The sequence below is a fragment of the Rana temporaria genome, chromosome 5 (assembly GCF_905171775.1).
Source record: "Rana temporaria chromosome 5, aRanTem1.1, whole genome shotgun sequence".
Lineage (NCBI taxonomy): Eukaryota > Metazoa > Chordata > Amphibia > Anura > Ranidae > Rana > Rana temporaria.
In genome coordinates this window covers 122,022,257-122,042,812 of record NC_053493.1, presented here as the reverse complement: position 1 = coordinate 122,042,812, position 20,556 = coordinate 122,022,257, and the positions used below count along the sequence as shown (strand labels likewise).

Here is a 20,556-nt window from a genome sequence, read left to right as displayed (position 1 = left end):
AATAATAATTCTTATACATTTTACTTTTTATTTTGACAGTCTTTTTAAAAAAAAAATCGCTTTTTTTTTTTTCCCTATTACAAGGAATGTTAACGTCCCTTGTAATAGAAAAGACAGGACCTCTTAAATATGACATCTGGGATCAAAAAGACCTCGGATTTCCTTTGAGATATGGGTGGAAGTGGCGTTTGACGTGGCTTCCGCCCTCCCATGCAATGGAGCGAGCTCAGTCGGCAGCCAAGCATCCACCGGAGAAGACGCGAGAGACGACTGAGCACAGTGGGGGGGGGGGGGGGGGGAAACCTCTCCCGCCATTGTGGTGTGTTTTTTTTTTTTTTTTTGTGATCTTGCAGCGAATCCACCGCGGAGACCACTTTTTATCTTAAAGAGGAACGCACGCCGTTCCTGAAAATACCAACCCCGGTATCTATCATCAAAGTATCAACTGGGTACAGTGATTTGTGTAAAATGGTTAATGTGTGTTTGCTAATGGACCACAGTGGTGTGGATGGGCTATGAAACCTATTATGCTGCATTTACTGTATTGTATGTATAAAAAATCAATCTGGTTCATCCCATCTTCATAGTTGTATAGAGTGAAAGGCTGCATATGTATGCATCTGTATGTGATTGGAGAGAAGCCTCAAGAGTTTATACCGGTGCGACTTGTCATGCGATTTTGGAGGTTGCACCCTATTGTCGGCAATGGAACTGTTCAGATCAGCGCGACGTCGACTTTGTGGTGCCACGCTAATTTGATAAAGTAGTTCCTGCACTACTTCTTTTTTTTTTTTTTTGGTACAACTTGCATAGACATCTGTGCATGAAGTCGCACTGACATGCAGCTGTGAAATTGTGCAATTTTTCAAGTGAAGCCGCATTCAGTGTGAACCAGGGCTGAAGGGACAGATCTAGATAAGAAATATATTTCAGGATCATGTTGTTCTAGTAACGCTTCTTGATCTCCCTATGAAGGAACAAAGTCCAGGTTATCTTGTAACTTTGACATGAATGCTCTGTTTGTTAGAGAGGCAGTTTGTCTAAACCCAACGTTGGTGTGGTCTGCTGCTCACACGACCATTTTTTGTTAATGGCTACTGTTAGACTACAGCGGTTTTTTTTTTTTTTTTTTTTTAAATCCCAACATGCAGTGTACAGCACAAATTCTCTGTAAGCTGCTCTTGTAATGCCGGTTTAACAGAAATTGTCTAATGATTTTTTTAACCCATCCAGGCATTCAGTGTTTATCTGGCATAATTGTTTTTCTGCCTTTCCAGATTACAATAAATAGGTTGATCCCACCCCAGTACAGAATACTGAGGAGGATTGGGCTGTCTATTGCCTTTGGGGGGAAAACTTTCTGCATTGGAAGACATTAGTTTTTGTCTGCATTTCTAACAACATTTTAGAAAATTTCTAATACCACCTCAGACTTGCTATTAAGTTACACAAATGGTCCTAGTGCAGCTCTACTTGCTGCTGTTGGGCATACTTTTATCCCCTTCTATGCCCAATGTATAGTTATCCTTCTTCCTTTTTTTTTTTTTTTTTTATAAATGTTGTGTTTTTAAGAGAACTCGTGATGTTTTTTTTTTTTTTAGTATTTACATTTTTTTTTTTTCTTTGATTTTGTTTAAAGTATATGTACACCCTTACCTTGTAAAACATCCCATTCAGTTTAGCCACCTTAAAATAAAATACTTTATACTTGTCTAGGTGGATGCAGCATTGGTCCAATTCTGCACTAAGGACCGAGTGATCAAACACCTCTGATCGCTCAGTACTCAGAGCTCCCCGAGCAGTAAACTGCTGACTCCCCCTGCGCTTACTGGAGTGCTGTGCTGTGGAGGGGACCTGAGCGACGTGCATTGCCTTCTAGCACATTATGCTAAATCTTTTCCTTTTTTAAACTAAGCCCTCACGTGCCGAGGTCAGTAGTGCAGGGACTTCCATCTTCGCCTGTCTTGCTTCCAGGTGACTGGCCGAAGCCATGATGACATCATTCCCGCCCCATGGCACAGGGCTCTGAAGGAACGACGCGGATGGCGTTCCTTCAAAGCACTTGCAGCAGGGATGTCATTGGTTGCATGTAATGTAAATATCTCCTTAACGGCGCACGTTTAAGAGCCTTATGATGGGCTTACCTATAGGTAGAAGTCGGCAAAGGAAGTTTGCTTCCTCTTTAATTATCTGGCATAGGAAGGTGGGCAGAACCTTATTTAGCAGTTTTTGGAAAGGTGGGGGAGGTTTGCAGATCGTTTTACTTTGGCTTATCTGTCTGACTAGTGATTACAACCTAATTGCTTCACAAATAGAGCAGAAAAAAATTAATTACCTGTGACTGGAAGGACTGATGAATAGTCTTATCGCCAGAAGACTTTCAGTAAAGTCCATAAACTCCCAGAGGCTTCTGCTTATTTCAGGGTAAGTTGAATTGCTTGCATGTTCTCCTCTTATTTTTCATTTCATGTTGAAGTCCTGTTAATTTAAAGAAACGAAACAAACCATTTAGGTAGTTTTATATAGAGAAGAGTAGTAATGTTATAAGAGCTTTAAATGTGTTTTAGATGATTATAACTCCCTTAGGAGAAGCCTGGGGAGGTTTACGAGTTGAGTCTATTGACAAGGTGTTACATTTAATGGCTGAAAAGTCATGTGTATTATCCAGATATGGCCATGGATTGGATGCCCCAAAGTTTATTGGAGGGAATTTCACATATCGTTTTACAATGCGATTATGTAAATTTGTATGCACATGGGAGTGAAGATAGTGGGACGAAAGGAGGCTTTTATACAAGAGCTGCTAGAAAGTAGAATTTTTTTTTTCCCTAATATGAAGGATGTTGTCATGTTGCCGCAAGATAGTAATAAATGCCCCACCTGGGCATACCCGAGTTAAGATATTACACTAACTATCCTGCCGCTGGCATGAATTCACCAGCTACAGGATCGATATGGGGGTGGGGACGACACAGCAGGAAGGTGTGGATGCAGCATCAGTCTCCGGCACCACTAACACTGAGAACCGAGATTTCAAACACCACGATCACTTGGGTAACACAGCTTCCCGAGCAGAGAGTTGGTGACTGTCACTGGCTCTCTGCTCTGTTCCCCGCTCACTGGAGCACTAAGCTGTATAGTGGCCGGCTCGGGCGCTCAGCAGCTCGCTGAGCCGAGTGCCGGTCCAGACATATGGGCAGATCCCGACTTCATTGTCGCAATCTTGCCCAAGCCTGGACCGGCTCTGTGACATCAGCTGACAGAGGGCTTCAGACCACTGTCTGCTGAAAATGGATCACAGGAGTGCAGAAAAACCTGAACTCCCGTGATCTGCAAGAGAAATACAGCTAAATGAGCTTTGGCTGTACTTCTCCTGTACTTCTCCTTTAACTACAGAAGCCAGTGAAGGAGTGACCCATACAATTTAGGTAAGTGTTCCCCTGCATCTTGATATTGGTGTATTATCCCCAGCAGCAGGCTTGTCCGGGTGTGAAGAATGTAGAAGGGTGCACCTGACAAAGTATCATGTCAATAGTGTCTGCATCCATTTGAAAAAATAACAAGAAAATATTGCTTTAAGAAGCATGGGCGGAAGTGACGTTTTGACATCGCTTCCGCCCTATGCTATGCTATGGGGACAGGTGGGGGCCATCTTGCCCTCACTCGTATCTCAGCCGAGCAGGAGAGAGGACCCGATCGCCTCCACCAACGGCTCCGGTAAGGGGAGGGGGGCATCTCCCGACGCCAATAACGGTTATCTCGCGGTGAATCCGCCGCGGAGATCACGGTTATCGTTGAAAGGGCCGATCACTGAAAATATGGATATCTCGGTTGTGGCAGCAGCTTCCTGTTCTTCTGTCTGTAACTACACACCCTAATGCAAGGCTTTCTCCCTGGTGTGGAGAAAGCCTCTTGAGGGGGGAGGGGGCGAGCAGGAGTGTCAGGACGCTCTCTACTTTGCAGATAAAGGAGCTGTGTGTTGGTGGGCGTCCTGACACTCCTGCTCACCCCCTCAAGAGGCTTTCTCTACACCAGGGAGGAAGCCTTGCATTACTGTGTAGAGTTACATACAGAAGAACAGGAAGTGAGGATTTCTCAGAAGAAATAAGGACATTTTAAAAGCAAAATCGAAGGATGAGGTAAGTGCACTAAGGTAATGGAAGTTATTTAGGGAAACTTTTTTTTTTTTTATTTATTTTTTTCCCTTTACAACCCCTTTAATATAGCAGTAGGAAGAACACGTACCAGGGCTTGGCAATCTTTGCAGCAACTCCTCTTCCATATTATCCATGATGTTGCCCTTTGACTGGAGGGGGTGGCAATGTCAAGCTGAACTTGGCATGGACATGTCGACTGGTTCCTCTTTCCCAGAGGTCGCTATCAACACGCGTGTGAGTTGAGGTCTTGCGCTTGGTTCTTTATTTTTTTGCACTTCCCAGCTATATGTGCATATGGTTTCCTTGTTTACGTTTCTGTGTACAGGTCTTGCTCCCACATCTACACATGCACGCTTCATATATGCCGTTTTTTAGCCAATGCAGCATGCACATGTATACTGTTGGATAGATTGGCCATAGCGCACATTTTTAGAGATCTATAAAGTGTTTGGATTGAGTTGGCTTTACTTTGTAGATGGCTACCAACCAACCTAAGACTCCATGCGGAAGGATAAGATGTCCTAGGTGTCTGTGGCTGTACTTACCATGGGGCACCTATAATGGTTATTTAAAAAAAATCTGTGCCAGGTTTAAAATGTTTCTCTTCCTTGAAGTGGCTGATGCCACTTGTTTTAGTTTGGTGAGCCTGCTCCCATACTACCATTTACCAGATGACAATGAACATTCAACTTGCAGTTTCCTGAAATATCTGCAGCAATTACTTTTTATGAAACCCTTTTCATTATCTTCCCTGCATGCAAGCCATCCGGCATATGGAACTTGGTCATATCAGTCTGTGGTGTTTGTATAAATCTAAAATGGCAAGTTGTGCGGAGTAAAGCTTCCTCTAGAATTTTTAGACCCGATTTGAAAGGGTTGCGACACCTTTGGGTATCTCTCAGTGGAAATCTGTGATGAAGATGAGGTCTGATGAACCCCAAAATTGTACTGAACACAGTGGGGGAAATTATTACAAAAAAAAGCTTGCTCTGCCTGTGGTCCAGTGAGTTAATCACCTTTTTAACTATTAATTTTCTTAACTGTGAGGGGGAATGAGAGAGAAGCTAATTGCTTAGGGCAACATCACCAGTAGGAATAAAACTTGTCTCCAACTTGAGTGCAACACTCCTTTTGCCCAAAATGTGCAAGTTGGTAACGGGGACCGTCTAATCTCAAGTCTGGTGGCAGCCAGAGAAGGTGAAAGAACACAGCCAGCTCAAGTCGCAATTTGCCGTAAAGCAGGTTGGATGGAATGTAGAGTTATAACATGCACTCAATCTGCAAAAGACTCGTAATGGGCCCAGTCGTAAGTGGCTGCAGTGCCGGTCAATGTCATCTAGTGCCCATGGTGAAGATGGCACACTGCGCCCTCCCTCGGGGGGTTCATTCCACACCCAAACATGTTAATAGCATGCTGTCCTACAATAAAATGAGGCTGCAGTCTACTGCGATGTATAAATAATTGCCCCAGCATTGGTGTGAGGAAATGTCCCTATATTGGTGGTGTCACTATAGCCAGGTGTGTATTTTACGCTTACCTGGGGAAGAGGGCACCAGGATTCACTACAGGAAGCAGGCAGAGGCTTAAAAGAATTGCTACTTTCAATATTGTGCTACAGCATACCTTCAGAGATGTAGTGGAGTCCATCCCTTGACAGGCTGGGGGGCTGTATTGGCTTCAAAAGGGGAACTAATCAATATTTGGTGGAATGGCCATGATGATTTGGCTGATCGGTGTATATTTTTCAGGGTATTCGCAAACGCATTTTTATTTTCTTTTTTTTAAGGGTTGGATGGTGATTAGCCAATCTGTTTCTGGAAATGCCTCTGAACTCTGCTTCTGAACCCATTTTTTGCATTCCAAAAAAGCCTCAACTCAACTGCCTAGAAATGACTGTATACGACCCTCTGTACATGTACTGATAAGATAACAGAGGGGCGAGTTCAGGGGCAGTTAAAAAAAAATGCCCAACTGCTCCTAAACGTCTGTTTAGCAGCAGTGTACATGAGGCCTTAGTAAATTCCCCTCGCTATTATATGTTCCTGTTCAGTAATATGTTGGTATTCAGACCATTATGCCGTTAAGATCATACCTGGTGTTGAGTTTTAAAACGTATGGTCACCGCTAATGTGTGTAAAGGGTTAACTGGTTTGTGACGTGATGATCACTCTGGCTCTTGGTGCTTAGATTTCCCCACACAAGATGGGATCTGAGAGTGTAATGCAACGACGTGGACTGTGTTCAATACTCTAAGCTTCTAAACTATTCTCGATAATGGGTCCCTGTTTTCATATATTACCTCGTAGGATCTGTGCATGGGGGAATCGCTAACTAATAAAGGCCTCATGAGAACGGCTGTTTTATTAAGGTTCATAATGAAAAGGGCTCCCTACTTCTCTAGCCATCAGTAGAACCGTCCTCCTGTATATTAAAGGGTCACTGAATTTAAACTTGTCTTCATTAATGTTATGTTGGGATTTTTGAGACTTTGTAAAATGAACGTGCTGCCTGCATTGATGTAGTGTGCTTTATAATGGCACATTGTTGTTGTTCTTCGTATTTTATACTAGCAAGAAAATCTGCTTTCTGTGGTTGTTGCACATTTTTGCAGTATGAACTGTGTAATATTACTAAATGGCATAAGCATGTGGAGGTGTGCCAATATTTTTTACTATTTTATTTTAATGTTCACTTTGCTCATGTATTCTGCGATTTGGTGCCACTTTCAGTCTTCCTCAACTGTAATTTCTGTTGGTGCTCAGCGGGCAGGGTGGCCCCTTGTGTTGGGCAGGGTGGCCCCTTGTGTTGGGCAGGGTGGCCCCTTGTGTTGGGCAGGGTGGCCCCTTGTGTTGGGCCGGGTGGCCCCTTGTGTTGGGCCGGGTGGCCCCTTGTGTTGGGCCGGGTGGCCCCTTGTGTTGGGCCGGGTGGCCCCTTGTGTTGGGCCGGGTGGCCCCTTGTGTTGGGCCGGGTGGCCCCTTGTGTTGGGCCGGGTGGCCCCTTGTGTTGGGCCGGGTGGCCCCTTGTGTTGGGCCGGGTGGCCCCTTGTGTTGGCGGGCCGGGTGGCCCCTTGTGTTGGCGGGCCGGGTGGCCCCTTGTGTTGGCGGGCCGGGTGGCCCCTTGTGTTGGCGGGCCGGGTGGCCCCTTGTGTTGGCGGGCCGGGTGGCCCCTTGTGTTGGCGGGCCGGGTGGCCCCTTGTGTTGGCGGGCCGGGTGGCCCCTTGTGTTGGCGGGCCGGGTGGCCCCTTGTGTTGGCGGGCCGGGTGGCCCCTTGTGTTGGCGGGCCGGGTGGCCCCTTGTGTTGGCGGGCCGGGTGGCCCCTTGTGTTGGCGGGCCGGGTGGCCCCTTGTGTTGGCGGGCCGGGTGGCCCCTTGTGTTGGCGGGCCGGGTGGCCCCTTGTGTTGGCGGGCCGGGTGGCCCCTTGTGTTGGCGGGCCGGGTGGCCCCTTGTGTTGGCGGGCCGGGTGGCCCCTTGTGTTGGCGGGCCGGGTGGCCCCTTGTGTTGGCGGGCCGGGTGGCCCCTTGTGTTGGCGGGCCGGGTGGCCCCTTGTGTTGGCGGGCCGGGTGGCCCCTTTGGACGGCGGGCCGGGTGGCCCCTTTGGACGGCTAAAAAGATCATTGGTATCATAACCCTGTCTCTACATGGCACCATCAAATGGGAGGTAAATGTGCCACAGATCAAAGTCTTTGTGTGTGTGTGTGTGTGTGTGTTTGTTTTTTTTTTTTTTTTCCCTCCTTTTCTCAGGATAATCTTCTGCACTTGTGGCCCCACAGCAAGCAGCTTGCTATGGGGGGCACCTGAGCTGAGCTGCACCTCCGTGTATCCATTCAGATACAGAGCTGTGGCCCAGCCCCCTTTCTCTTCTTATTGGCTGACTGACTTTGACCACAGCAGGAGCCAATGAGGAGGGAAGTCCCAGGCAGCCAAAACACTGGGGAGTGACCGGGACGTGTAAGCACAGACAACAGGTCCTAACATTGTTCCTAGTGGAGCGATTTTCAGTCCTTCAGGGGCTGTCCTCTGACAGTGAGAAGAAATTTCCTTATTAGTAATAAAAGGCCAGACTGAGATTTTTAACCCTTCTCTGTTCTAATCTCAAACCAGAAATCATTTGGCTGGAGTCTTGTGTTTCATAAACCTACCACATAAATGTGAATTTGTTTGTGTATGATGATTGGGCAGTTACTAAGAAAACTGTAGAAGCATTTGATGGTAAAACGTTTCTGTTGCAATATATATTTTTGTGCAGCAACACATGGCATGCAAATTATACACAGAAGAAGCCATAAAGCTAAAGCAGCCCATGTATGCACAAATACAGATGGACTATTGCATAGTTCAGGGATAGACGAATCCCGGTCGCCATGGCAACTAGAAATAGGGTCCTGGCGACTTGGCTTGGAAGGGGGGCGCCATCTGGTGGTGAGCTGTTGGTATTACAAGTTATTACCACCAGATGTGTAAGCTGGCGCCATCTGGTGGTGGCCGTTGGTATTACAAGTTAAGCATTACAAGTTAAACAGCAATTCTAATGTAATTTTTCACTATTTTCACTGCCATCTTCTTCCCTCCAATTAGAACCCCCAAACATTATATATATATATTTTATCCTAACACACTAGAGAATAAAATGGCGATCGTTGCAATACTTTCTGTCACACCGTATTTGCGCAGCGGTCTTACAAGCGCACTTTTTTGGGAAAAAATTACACTTTTTTTAATTAAAAAAATAAGACAACAGTAAAGTTATCCCCATTTTTTTTTTTAATATTATGAAAGATAATGTTACGCCGAGTAAATTGATACCCAACATGTCATTACGTCCGCTCGTGGAATGGCGACAAACTTTTACCCTTTAAAATCTCCATAGGCGTTGTTAAAAAAATTCTACAGGTTGCATGTTTTGAGTTACAGAGGAGGTCTAGGGCTAGAATTATTGCTCTCGCTCTACCAATCGCGGCGATACCTCACATGTGTGGTTTGAACACCGTTTACATATGCGGGCGCTGCTCACGTATGTGTTCGCTTCTGTGCGCGAGCTCGTCGGGACGGGGCGTGTTTTTCTGGCTCCTAACTTTTTTAGCTGGCTCCTAGATTCCAAGCAAATTTGTCAACCCCTGGCATAGTTCATGATGGAATGTATCTGCCTGCTATCCTCTATTAAACTATGGTAGATGCATCATTTGTTATTGAGATTCTTGACTATTACTATATCTTGTGTGGCTTTTTTTTTTTCTCTACTCACTACAGACAGGCTGTTATGGCTAAAATGCTAACCGAAGAAAAAGTGGTGAATTGGGGCCCATTCACACCTATGCACTTTTTAATGCATGTCAACACATGTACACATTTAAGCCATAGTTTAAAAATAAATAAAATAAATGCTGTTCATAGTTTGATGTGGCTTGTCTGTACTTTGCTGCATCTGTAATGAACATTATAGGAGCTAATGATGCGTTATCAAGCATCTGCCACTGTCAAGTGAAAGCACATAAAATACATGTACTGAAAGTGACTACAGCCTAAGAATTTAGCCTAATTGACTACTTTTAGGCCTCCTTCCCATTGGGCGATTACTGGCATACACTATATTTCAGCAATAAGAATCACTGGGGGTTATTTACTAAGGAAAAAATCCACTTTGCACTGCAAGTGCAGTCGCTGTAGATCCGAGGGAGACATGCAAGGAAAATAAGAACCGCATTTTAGCTTGCACATGATTGGATGATAAAATCAGCAGAGCTTCCCCTCATTTCAGCTCTACCCCCAGATTTACAGCAACTGCACTTTCAACTTGTAGTGCAAAGTGGATTTGCTTTTCGTAAATAACCCCCATTGTATTCTTGCAGTTGGATGACTGCTGTATGAGAACGGCAACTTAATGTGTACAGAGTAATAATCTGCGAGGAGCTGTCGCTCTTCACGTATCCGTACAGCCAGCGGTTACTTGTAGATAGGGATGGATGAGTGACTTTGCATGCTGACAGTTGCTTCCAGGCTCGGACATCTGTCCCTTAACGCCAGTAAATTCTGGATACATGCGATCACTGCCATTATTCCCTACAGGCTGAGCGGCATTCGCTGTTCGTATACACCTGTCGTCTCGGCTCCAAGAAACTACTGATGCCTCCTACTGGAATCCAATGAAGGCCTGTAATAGCCCTATACAATTTTTACTATGTTTGTAGAATTTATGTAGAAACCAAGAAGTCTTTTTAGTATGAGGACTTTCTTGATTTTGAATTTTTGATACAAACTCCTTTGGTTGGGTAGGTCTTCACATTATATAGTTTTGGTAACAATCAAATTGTATAATTGCCACCTTTTTTTTAAAATGGGGACCCAAATTCTTTTATTCGCCAGAAACCTAGAGCTGTGAAATTTTAGGGGGGGAAATGGTTTAAATGATCAAAAAATCACCTAACTAACCCAGTGGCATCTTGGAACAGAAATCTCATTCCATCAGATAACCCAATAATAAGGGGATTATTCCTCACATCAGGACAGTGGGCAGAGCCATGTAGTGTGTGTGTGTGTGTGTGTGTGTGTGTGTGTGTATATATTATATATATATATATATATATATATATATATATATATATATATATATATATATATATATTTCTGCACATCCTGACCTGCTGCTGTATAGTAAAGATGCAGCCTGTTGGAAAGTCCTTTGTGCCAAAGTTCTGCATACAGCTGTGTGAGCCTTGTTGGCCCCCATTAGTACAATACATGGAAGCAATGGCATCGTACATGAGTATGGGGGGGGGGGGGGCAAACAAAAAAACAGGCTGTTTTTGTTCATATGCCTGTACGCTGTTCCGATTACGATAGTACAGCCCAATAAACCAGTACAGCAGCGGAGGAACTATATGGACTCAGCTGGCCTGTGGGCAAGAACCCTTGTGATGGATGGAATTTAGCCCTGAGCCCAGGTTCACACTGGGTACGATTTGCTTCGATTTGAGATGCGATTTCACATGTGAAATCGCATCTCAAATCGGCGGCATTTGTCGGCAATGACACCGTCCTAATCGATGCGACGTCGCATCTGCGGCGCTGCACCAATTTCAAAAAGTAGTTCCTGTACTACTTTTTGCGATTTCTGTCCGCGATTTACATTGACATCTGTGCAGAAACCTGCACAGATGTCTCAATTCGCGGCCGAAATCGGGACTGCCGGCGGGAGTGAAATCGTGCGAGTTCAGCTGAACTTGCACGGCTTCACTCCCACAGCCCAGTGTGAACCATGGCTGAGGGTAGGAAAGTGGTGTGTGTTGTTTTTTTGTTGTCTTATGTGTGACCTGGAGAAACATGTAGTACTGCTTGAAGCTGGTGGTGTAGATACTTCTCTGCTGGTCCTTTTTTAAAATAAGGCACAGGCCTCTAATTAAATATATCCAGGAGTGTCGGCATAACGGTAATGGGACACCACTCAACTGACTCTATGCTCGTCGAAGGGTATGGCCTCAGCCAGCACTGCTGCACTGGCCTCTTCTACCGACGCGTTTCGTCTATGACTAAGCCCTAGTGGGCAGGGCCAAATGCATCAACGGCGTGGAGAGTTGAGCAGCGCTGGCTGATTCTATACACTTCCAATGAGCTTTGGGTCAGTTGAACTGTATTTTGGGGTGTGTACAAAATGGGTGACCCGTTTGTAAGATAAAGGTGTGCACTGCACCAAGTGAGAATCGGATGTAAATTTACTATACCATAAATCCAGAATTCCAACATTCGGTGGGAGAAAATAATTTGTTGGATTAATCAACTAATTTCGATTAATTATAATGCACATACATTTTTCGGATCACCACCATATATCGCCCCCCACTGCAATATCAACAGACCTCGCCCCCCCCCCCCCGCACTGCAATATCAACAGACCTCGCCCCCCCGCACTGCAATATCAACAGACCTCGCCCCCCCCACTGCAATATCAACAGACCTCGCCCCCCCCCACTGCAATATCAACAGACCTCGCCCCCCCGCACTGCAATATCAACAGACCTCGCCCCCCCGCACTGCAATATCAACAGACCTCGCCCCCCCGCACTGCAATATCAACAGACCTCGCCCCCCCCACTGCAATATCAACAGACCTCGCCCCCCCACTGCAATATCAACAGACCTCGCCCCCCCCACTGCAATATCAACAGACCTCGCCCCCCCCACTGCAATATCAACAGACCTCGCCCCCCCCACTGCAATATCAACAGACCTCGCCCCCCCCGCACTGCAATATCAACAGACCTCGCCCCCCCCCCCACTGCAATATCAACAGACCTCGCCCCCCCCCCACTGCAATATCAACAGACCTCGCCCCCCCCCCGCACTGCAATATCAACAGACCTCGCCCCCCCACTGCAATATCAACAGACCTCGCCCCCCCCCCCCACTGCAATATCAACAGACCTCGCTGCCCCCCCACTGTAATATCAACAGACCTCGCCCCCCCCACTGTAATATCAACAGACCTCGCCCCCCCCCCCCACTGTAATATCAACAGACCTCGCCCCCCCCCCACTGTAATATCAACAGACCTCGCCCCCCCCCCCCACTGTTATATCAACAGACCTTTTCCCCCCCCCCCCACTGTAATATCAACAGACCTTCCCCCCCCCCCCCCCCCCCACTGTAATGTCAACAGACCTCGCCCCCCACTGTAATATCAACAGACCTCGCCCCCCACTGTAATATCAACAGACCTCGCCCCCCACTGTGTAGGAAGATTAGTGCTTTCTTCGTCTTATCAGAGAAGCCGGCCGAACACGAGCAGTTGAGGCTGGGTTAAGACGTCGGCGCGCCACTCTATGCTCAATAAAATAATTAAACCACGCACTGTTCTTTTTCTGAGAGCTTTTATCATTGCATCTTAGGTTGGCTATCTTTAGTACTATGTTCGAGAATTCATTGTGCAGATCGTTCAGATTCCACAGGACTGGGTTTTCTGATCGTGCGTGCGTGTGTGTGCGTGCGTGTGTGTGTGTGAACTGGCAGGAGAAATGAGCAATGTATTTTATGTATTAATGTAGCCTAGTTGGAAACGTCCATAGCAGTTACACATTTATTCTGATTGTGGATAAGATCACAGTTATGGGATGGCCACGTGCTGAGCCAAACCTGAAATTGTCTGCATAGAATGTTATGCAGCACAGGAAGAACCGCTTAATAAAATACCACAAATAGAATTTTGTATTCGATAGCCTAGATTTTTCTTCATTCCGCTGACGACATGCATGTTACTGAGAAAATTATTTTATTCTTAATTCTCTTTTCTTTCTGCAGGTTCAACTACAGATCAACACATCATTTAGCATCTCACGGGTTTTATGAATTTTTAAATTGGTTTGACGAGCGAGCATGGTATCCATTGGGAAGAATAGTAGGTGGGACGGTAAGTACCTCAATTGTATAATTGTGTTTTGAATAAAAAAAAAAAAATGTTCATCGCAAACTCTTGAAGCTTTTCTCCATGATACAGACTGCATCATGCACTGCACGTCTGCTTTAAAGCGGGGGTTCACCCGTACATAACACTTTTTCCCCTTAGATGGATGCTATATGGATGCTCGTTTTGTCTAGGGGAATCGGCTAGTTGTTTAAAAATATGAGCTGTACTTACCGTTTACGAGATGCATCTTCTCCGCCACTTCCGGGTATGGGCTGCGGGACTGGGCGTTCCTTCTTGATTGACAGTCTACCGAGAGGCTTCCGACGGTCGCATCCATCGCGTCACGATTTTCCGAAAGAAGCCGAACGTCGGTGCGCAGTATAGAGCCGCACCGACGTTCGGCTACTAGTGACGCGATGGATGCGACCGTCGGAAGCCTCTCCCGAAGACCCATAACCGGAAGCGACGGAGAAGATGCATCTCAAAAACGGTAAGTACTGCTCATATTTTAAAACAACTAGCCGATTCCCCTAGACAAAACGAGCATCCATCTAAGGGGAAATTTTTTTTATGGGTGAACTCCCGCTTTAAATTTTTTTTTTTTTTTTTTTTTTTAATCTGTCTTTTTTTTTTAAAGTGTAAAAGTGGTTATCAAATGCCACTAAAAACCTCTATCTGTCTCCAAAAAATGATATAACACTCTTGGGTACAGTGTTGCATGATGGAATAATTGCTGATCATACGATCCTAGCACTGGAAAATTGCCTAGTATTGAAGGGGTATTACAGGTTGGCACTCAAGTGGTTAATCCTTCCCAAAACTTTGCAGGTTTGCCTGTTAATATGGCTGCAGTGATTGCTACACAGAAGTTATAGTGTATGTAACCTCTAACAATAAATTTTCTTTTATTTGCTGCCTTTTGGTCTGTTAAATATACCATTGAAACAGTTTTATTATAGCTGTTCGGCAAGTGCAAAAAAATCTGTTCATCCAGCCAGAAACCTTGTGAGGTAATAACTTTTTGTGCTGTCTGCCTCTGGCAGTTCGAATTCTTCTCTGCTGTCTCTGGACTACAAAAACCTTCCACCTCTTATGGAGAATAGAGGGAGGTGCTATATACTCCTAATACACTCCCTGTCCAAGGTTGAAAATGCTACTCAGTATAGCCGTCACAGTAAGACAGGAAGTATGTTGATGGCAGGATTACGAGGTTTAAATCAAGAAAACAAACAAAACCACCACATCTAAAGACCAGTAAGATGCAATCCTCTCAATTTTTGTTCTTTGGTCTTGGATACACTAGCTGCCCAAGGCAATTCTGTCATAAATGTAAAAATCTGCATTCCTTTTGCTAAAAAATTACTTTGAGCCCCCAAATATTTATGTATTTAAGCAGATTTGGGGGCCGCACTTTCATTTTAATAAAGACAGCTACAATAGAATACCTAATTTTTTTTTTTTTTTTTTTGTAAAAGCTAAACCATGATATTCAATAGATAACGAACACGCCATGCTGTAAAATTGCACATGCCTGTGGAATGGTGACAAACTGCAGCATTCTAAATTATTTATAGTTTATGCTCTTAAAGCTTTTACAGGTGGTCTGGCTCTAGAATTATTGCTCTCACTCTGACGTTCATGGTGATACCTCATATGTGCGCAGTAACAACGCTGGTTATCCACCTTTGCGTGCGGGGACCAGGCACTTTCATTTTTATTTTTTTAAGGCACTTTTATTGCTATCCCAAGGGATGAATTCCATCCCTTTTTGATAGCATGAGCAATGACAGGTCCACTGTGAAGAGATCTGGAGTCTATTAGAAAAGGATTGGAACTCCTTTCCGCTGCTTGTAAGGCTCTGTTCACACCTAGGCATATATACGCCTGAAGTGTGACGCCGCAGCAGCCCCTAAGACGCTGGAGGGATGATTTTACATTGCCCTCTATGGAGATGGTTCACATCTCCACGTCGAACGCCTACCGCCTGAAAACAAGTCCCGGACCTTTTTTCAGGCGGCTTTCGGCATAGGAGATGTGGACCTGGGGGTAAGCTGCATTCACAATCGCGGCGTTTTGTCGCCGCAAATCGCGGTACAAAACGCAATTTGTCGCCGCAATTCGCGGGACAAAACGCTGCGATTAGGTACGCCAAGGTGTGAATGCAGCCTTAAAGTAATCCAGCGGCTGTTTAGCCACTAGGATTACTTTTACCGTGAAGGGAATCGCTGGCATTAAAAATGTTTGTATATATATATATATATATATATATATATATATATATATATATATATATATATATATATATATATATATATATATATATATATATATATATATATATATATATATATATATATATATATATATATAATTTGTCATAGCTCACCTGAGCCAGCTTCCTTCCCCTAGGCAGCACTGTGTGTTCATCAGAGTGACTATAAGGCTGCATTCACACCTGAGCGTAGCGGTTTACGTGATTTTTAGGGTTGTAAAGGTTTGTTTTTTATTTTATAAATAGGTTCCTTTTTAAGCTAGTGCATTGTTGCTTTACTTACCTTTTTTCTTTTGATTTCCCTTCTAAAAAATGTTTTTCTTGTGTCTGAATTTCTCACTTCCTGTTTCTCCTCAGTAAGCTGTTCTGGCTGACTAACCACCACTCGGATGATGGTGGAAAGCTTACTGAGGAGAAACAGAAAATTAGAAATTCAGACAAAGAAAAAAAAAACATTTAGAAGGGAAATTGAAGGAAAAGGTAAGTGAACCAACAATGCACTAGCTTGAAGGAACCTATTTAGAAAATAAATGAACCTTTTAAAACCCCTTTTAATGAAGCTTTGAGAAACATTGCTGCAATGCTTTCGGACCCTTGTAGCTTTAGTTGTCACGAAAGAATAATTAACAAAAATTTGCCTCCTGGCTAAGGTGTAAATGTGTGGGTGTAGTGAAGTTAATAATGAACTCGTTTTTCCACTCTGAGGTCTGTAGACAAATGACTTGATAGTCCAAAGCTTCTTCTCCCTGAGCAATTACTCGCGTTCAATTTCATCTTTTAAACCAGCTATTTTTTTTTTTTTCTGGAAATCGTCTATCGGACTCTAGAGGTATCTTAAGCCTCTGCCCACCTTCAAAATGTACCTCTTTGTTTAATCTTCCATATCCGAAGACAAGCAATGAATGATTTACTAAAGTATTTGAATGTGTGAAGAGTTCTTCAATTAGCCAATGATGTGAAAGAAAAGTCTTTTTTTCTCTGCCCGTGATTGCATTATAAATTTTAGTGACTATTCAAGTTGTTTAGTAAATGTACTAAAACATCTCGCTATTTTGCCTCGTACTACTTTTAAAATGTCTCTACTTCAGAGTGGCCATAGACGGTGCAAATTTTTCTTTCCTGCAGCCACAGATTGCAGGAAAGGAGTTTGCACGATTCCCCATCAATGCACACAGCGCTGATAGAATTCCACCTGCGGGGACATTGTCTGCTCCCAGCGGGGGGAGAGGCGGGATAAGATGGCGATTATCACTAGCAGCTATAGCAGCCGCTTGCGATAATTGGAAGTGAATATGGCAGGCTGCTTGTACCCAAGTTGATCAATTTGGTACATTCAGCCTGCCCATTAATGGTTTGATTCCTGCTGAACCAGCAGAGATTTAAACTGTATGGCTGGTCTAAGATTCGGAATAGCTGGTACTAGGACGTCTCAATCTGGACATTTTATGCTGATAGGCATTGTTTTTTGATTTTAAATGTGGTCTACTTGATCTACCTCCCATGTAGTTATTTACTGTGTAACCTTTGCAACCCAAATCATTCAGATTCCTGTAATTTTTCCTAATGGAGTGACGGTGCAGGTGAAAATTTAGGTTATAGCTCTAATCTTTATTATGACTAAGGCCTATGTAAGAGGCTGAAATGTGTCAATTGCAGGTATTCCTTTTTATGGATGGATCTAATAAAATCGCATACATTTTATCTGAGACATTGTGGGGCCGGATTTTATTTATTTTTTTCTCTTTTTGATTGGATGAAATTTGGGTTGTATGACCCCAATATTACAGGAAACAAGAAAAACAAGCTGCACTATTAAAGCGGGGTTCACCCGAATTTTTTTTTTTTTTTAACATTAGATTGAGGCTAATTACGGGAAGCACAATCGGGTGTTTTTTTTTAAAATCAATGCAGTACTTACCGTTTTAGAGATAGATGTTCTCCGCCGCTTCCGGGTATGGTCTGCGGGACTGGGCGTTCCTATTTGATTGACAGCCTTCCGACCGTCGCATACAGAGCGTCACGAGTTGCCGAAAGTAGCCGAACGTCGGTGCGCAGGCGCCGTATAGAGCCGCACCGACGTTCGGCTTCTTTCTGCAACTCGTGACGCGCTGTATGCGACGGTCGGAAAGGCTGTCAATCAAATAGGAACGGCTAGTCCTGCAGACCATACCCGGAAGCGGCGAAGAACATCTATCTCTAAAACGGTAAGTACTGCATTGATTTAAAAAAAAACACCCAATTGTGCTTCCCGTAATTAGCCTCAATCTAATGTTAAAAAAAAAAAAAAAAAATTCATCCCCGCTTTAAGGTTAAATAAATAAATCTGTGACATATATAAACTGTGCCTGAAAAACGTGAATGTAAACATAATGTTCAGACACTCTCAATCATTGTATAGAGAATGGGAAAAAAAACGTAAAGATGTGATGAACCAATTAAAGTCCATAGAAATTAAATATCATAGGTGAAATCCAAATAAATATTTCAAACTTGAGTCTCCAAGTGGTGAAGGAAATTACAGCAACCCGAAATGTGATGATAGACACCTCCACCTTAATGACACACTGCCTCTTACCAGCTGGAATTGATCTCTTGTCACAGGAGATCAAAAATCGCATGTAAACTGGTTAGATGACCACCATGGAAAGCGTCAATGTGTTACAGCCTCATTCGATGCATGTTGCAGGATGCGCCATAAAAAGAGAGGAGCTCGCATAGCATAAAATCCAACGTAAAATGTATTAAAAATATAAAAAGCACACTTGCAATGAGTCAAATGCTGTGTGCATTAAAATGATCCGGCCGGCTCCTCAATCCGCCTGCCCGTGTCTTTTGGGTACAGCTGAGCGCGGTGACGTCAGAACGTCGCTTACCCAACGTTCCGTCGCAAAAATGGACGTGGTCACAGGCATTTCTGGCACAGTTTATATATGTCACATATATTTATTTATTTAACCTTAATAGCGCAGCTTGTTTTTTTCTTGTTTCCTGTATTTGTGTAGTATAACACCTTTTAGTTGCCTGCTTGATGTCCACTGAATGAGCGCAATTTTTCATTTCCCATTGTTGGCCCCAATATTACAGAATTGATAGTTTGTTGCTACATTGCTCAGTAGAGTAGCGGTCATCATTACATTACATTGGAGAACCCATCATTAACCAGCAGACCAAATGCACATTAGAAAAATGCTTTTTGGCCCAGAAAAAAGTTCTTAAGCTGGCTATAGACTGTTTAAATCTCAGCTAGTTAAGCAGGAATCGGCTGAGATTTGAACCATTTATAGGCAGGTTGAATGTACTCAAGTTGTTATAGCAGCTAGTAATAATGCCTTCTCCCAGCTGGGACAGCTTACCTGTCACCCCAACACAACCCTATTCCCCCCCACTGTGTAGATGGGGGAATGATTCGAAAATGCTCACTTCGGACTAAAAACCTTGGAAAAGGACTTCCTAGTGTCTGGCGCTGCCAGGAGTACATCGGTCTATTTTTTTAATTGGATAGATCTGTCTTGTATGACCTTTCTTTTCTGTCTTTTCTGTCTTTTCTGTCTTTTCTGTCTTTTCTGTCTTTTCTTTCTTTCTTTCTTTCTTTCTTTCTTTCTTTCTTTCTTTCTTTCTTTTTTTTCTTTTCTCTAAGTGCGTTTGATATGTAGTCTAAGGGCCCTTTCAGACGTGCGGACCATATGTCCGCATTTTCATCCATCCGTTGCGGATGAAAACGGGACATACATTTGTCCCTATGTGATTGCGGGTGTCAGCGGATGACTATGCGCTGACACCCGTAATCGTCCGCCTTCGATTTTTCGGACGGAAGAAAATCCTGTTTTTTCTTCCATCTGGCGGATCGGATGAACACGGACATACGGTCCGTGTTCATCCGATCCCCCATAGGAGAGAGCGGAGGAAAGACAGGGCTGTCCCTGCACAGTGTGGGGGGACCGCCCTGTCAGCCGATGGCTCAGCTGGGATTTTACGGAGGATCCCCGCTGAGCAAAAGCGGACACAGGGAGCGGATCATTACTGATCCGCCCGTGTGAAAGGGCACTTTCTGGATAGGACTCTTCAATGTTCACAACATAACTTTGGATTTTGGTGCAGCAAAAGCAAAGTTGTAGTAAGTTCCTAGGGTCTCCTTGGCTTTTTGACAAGATCACCAGGTATTTTTCTTCACTTGCAGCAATTGTAATGAGAAAAACATCGGAAAAAGACCTCCATTCTTTAATGTCAAAATCTTGCACGGTTTTATTTTTAGTAATAAGATTAAGGTTTTAGTGGATATGAACAATTTTTTTAAATTCCATAATCAAACCATTTTTGTTAATGGGTTGGTTTAAAACAAACAGCATTTTCTTTCTGAATAAAGAGTGCTTAACTTGTAACCCTAGATTATTTGCAGAAATTAAAAAGGACATTAGATGATTAAAAAATCACTTGAATTTCTCTGAGGTTGTTAATTATAGATGTGGTACAATTTGAAACTTCCAGAAATTACTTAATTGGTGTCTTTGGTGTATTTAAATTCTACACATCGCTTTTGTATTTTGTCCCTTTTCATACATTGCTTTCAGAGTAGGTTCGTAATATCTACATTCACTGCATTGTATTAATCCCTTCAATACCAGGCACTTTCGCATCTTCCTGCCCAGGCCAATTTTCACCTTTCAGTGCTGTCGCCTTTTTAAATGACAATTGCGCGGTCATGCTACACTGTACCCAAACTAAACTTTTTATCA

At 43.9% G+C, this 20,556-nt stretch overlaps 1 protein-coding gene across 1 annotated transcript in view; it reads left to right on the top strand.

Moving 5' to 3' along the window:
• The window catches only part of STT3B (STT3 oligosaccharyltransferase complex catalytic subunit B), a 190,091-nt gene that overhangs the window by 57,405 nt on the left and 112,130 nt on the right, over nt 1–20,556 (top strand). Inside the window, exon 2 of the mRNA XM_040353087.1 lies at nt 13,446–13,554. Within this exon, the coding sequence (XP_040209021.1) occupies nt 13,446–13,554 (109 nt within the window). The remainder of the gene's footprint in view (nt 1–13,445; nt 13,555–20,556) is intronic.